The sequence below is a fragment of the Elephantulus edwardii genome, unplaced genomic scaffold (assembly GCF_000299155.1).
Source record: "Elephantulus edwardii isolate Elephantulus edwardi_28Jun2011 unplaced genomic scaffold, EleEdw1.0 scaffold00072, whole genome shotgun sequence".
Classification (NCBI taxonomy): Eukaryota; Metazoa; Chordata; class Mammalia; order Macroscelidea; family Macroscelididae; genus Elephantulus; species Elephantulus edwardii.
The window spans coordinates 7,311,097-7,312,865 of NW_006399822.1; the positions used below are offsets into that span (position 1 = coordinate 7,311,097).

The window sequence follows — 1,769 nt, forward strand, 5'->3', positions numbered from 1 at the left end:
GCGCCCCGGGCGGCCTGCACTTCGACGACCGCTTCTCCGACGAGCAGCTGGTGACCATGTCGGTGCGCGAGCTGAACCGGCAGCTGCGCGGGGTCAGCAAGGAGGAGGTGATCCGGCTGAAGCAGAAGAGGCGGACCCTTAAAAACCGCGGCTATGCCCAGTCCTGCCGCTTCAAGAGGGTGCAGCAGAGACACGTCCTGGAGTCGGAGAAGAACCAGCTGCTGCAGCAAGTCGACCACCTCAAGCAGGAGATCTCCAGGCTGGTGCGTGAGAGGGACGCGTACAAGGAGAAATACGAGAAGTTGGTGAGCAGTGGCTTCCGAGAAAACGGCTCGAGCAGCGACAACCCGTCCTCCCCCGAGTTTTTCATGTGAGTGTGACTCTCGACCCCAGCTAGCCACCTTGATAAGTGCTCCGCGGGGGTCCGGCTCGGGCGGGCTTGTGCCTCGGAGCCTGGCTCGCCACTGCCTGCCCCTCCCCGCTGCGTTTGGCCCCGAGGCCCCCTCCAAGCACGCACGCGACCCTGGCCCTAGTTGAAGCTGGTGACTGTTTTTGAGTTGGGGAGGGAGCGAGTGTCTGACTCCTGCAGTGCCACCCTGAAATGCTCCATAACTCGCTAGCTTGATTTTTTCTTTCTTTTTTTTTTAATTTTTAATTACACATCACCACCACCCCCTCCCTCCCTGGACTTGAAATGTTCAAAGATTTCAGCAAAGCTCTTTGCTCCGTGTGTGAAACATTATTCACCTTTGAAGCCTGCATCATTCACATTTTTTTTTCTTCTTCAGTTCGTGAGCTGGTTGATGTTTATTTACTCTGTGTGTTTTATTCTGTTTGGATTCCCCCTAATTTTTACTTTTTTTGGAGCTTGCTGTTGCCCCAGCCACCCACCACCCACATCCCCTCCCCATTCATCATCTCCTAGATAAAAAGAAAAAGAATGGAAAAAAAAACCAAAGTTTTATTTTTTTTTCTCCTTCTGAGTTCTTCATGACAGATTGAGTTTGCAAAGGAAAAAAAATGTGAAGTATAGACTTGCAGCGCGCTGAAGTCCATTGGGTTGTGTTGGAGAGTTTATTTTTTTTTTCTTTAGCATTGTTATGCTAAAATGGGCGGGGGGAGATGTTCATGAACCTGCCACAATCAAGCTTGCATCAACCCTCTGGGTGTGACTTGTGAGTTTTGGCCTTAAGATGCCAAATCTGAAAGTTTAGTCTGCATTTAAAAAGAAAAAGGAAAAAAAAACACACCTCCACCTCATTGTCATCTCATGCATCACTATGCTTGCTACTTGGTCTTACCAACAATGAACTAAACTGTTTCAAAGACTTTATGGAAAAGAGACATTATATTAATAAAAGAAGCCTGCATGCTGGCCATGTATGGTATAATTATTATTTTTTTTTCTTTTTTTGGGTTTTTCCCCCCTCTCCCTTTTGGCTTGGATATGGACATTTGAAGACTTAGGGCATGGTATTCATACTTTTGTTTTATCGCTTCATGACTGATACTGTGTGTGTGTGCGAGTGTTTGAGTTTCAGAACAAAGTGCAACCCCAGAGCCATCTTCCCAGGAAGGTTTGCATTTGCTTCTAAATTGCTTTGAGTTACTTAGAAGTTCAGCCTCTCCTTGTTCCAGCACTGGGACATCAAATTCTGGTCACAGATGTCAGCCTGGCCTAAACATATTTAACATGGCAAAAATTAAAGAACTTTTTGATAAGAATGACATCCCACTTAGGGGACTAAAATTGTGCTGTTGGCCTAAAG

The 1,769-nt window shown here is 47.0% G+C and overlaps 1 protein-coding gene across 1 annotated transcript in view; it reads left to right on the forward strand.

Moving 5' to 3' along the window:
* Positions 1–374, forward strand: part of MAF (v-maf avian musculoaponeurotic fibrosarcoma oncogene homolog) — a 1,088-nt gene extending 714 nt beyond the window's left edge. The window contains exon 2 of the mRNA XM_006888813.1: positions 1–374. This exon is cut by the window's left edge and continues 26 nt beyond it. Within this exon, the coding sequence (XP_006888875.1) occupies positions 1–374 (374 nt within the window).
* The last annotated feature ends 1,395 nt before the right edge of the window (positions 375–1,769 follow it).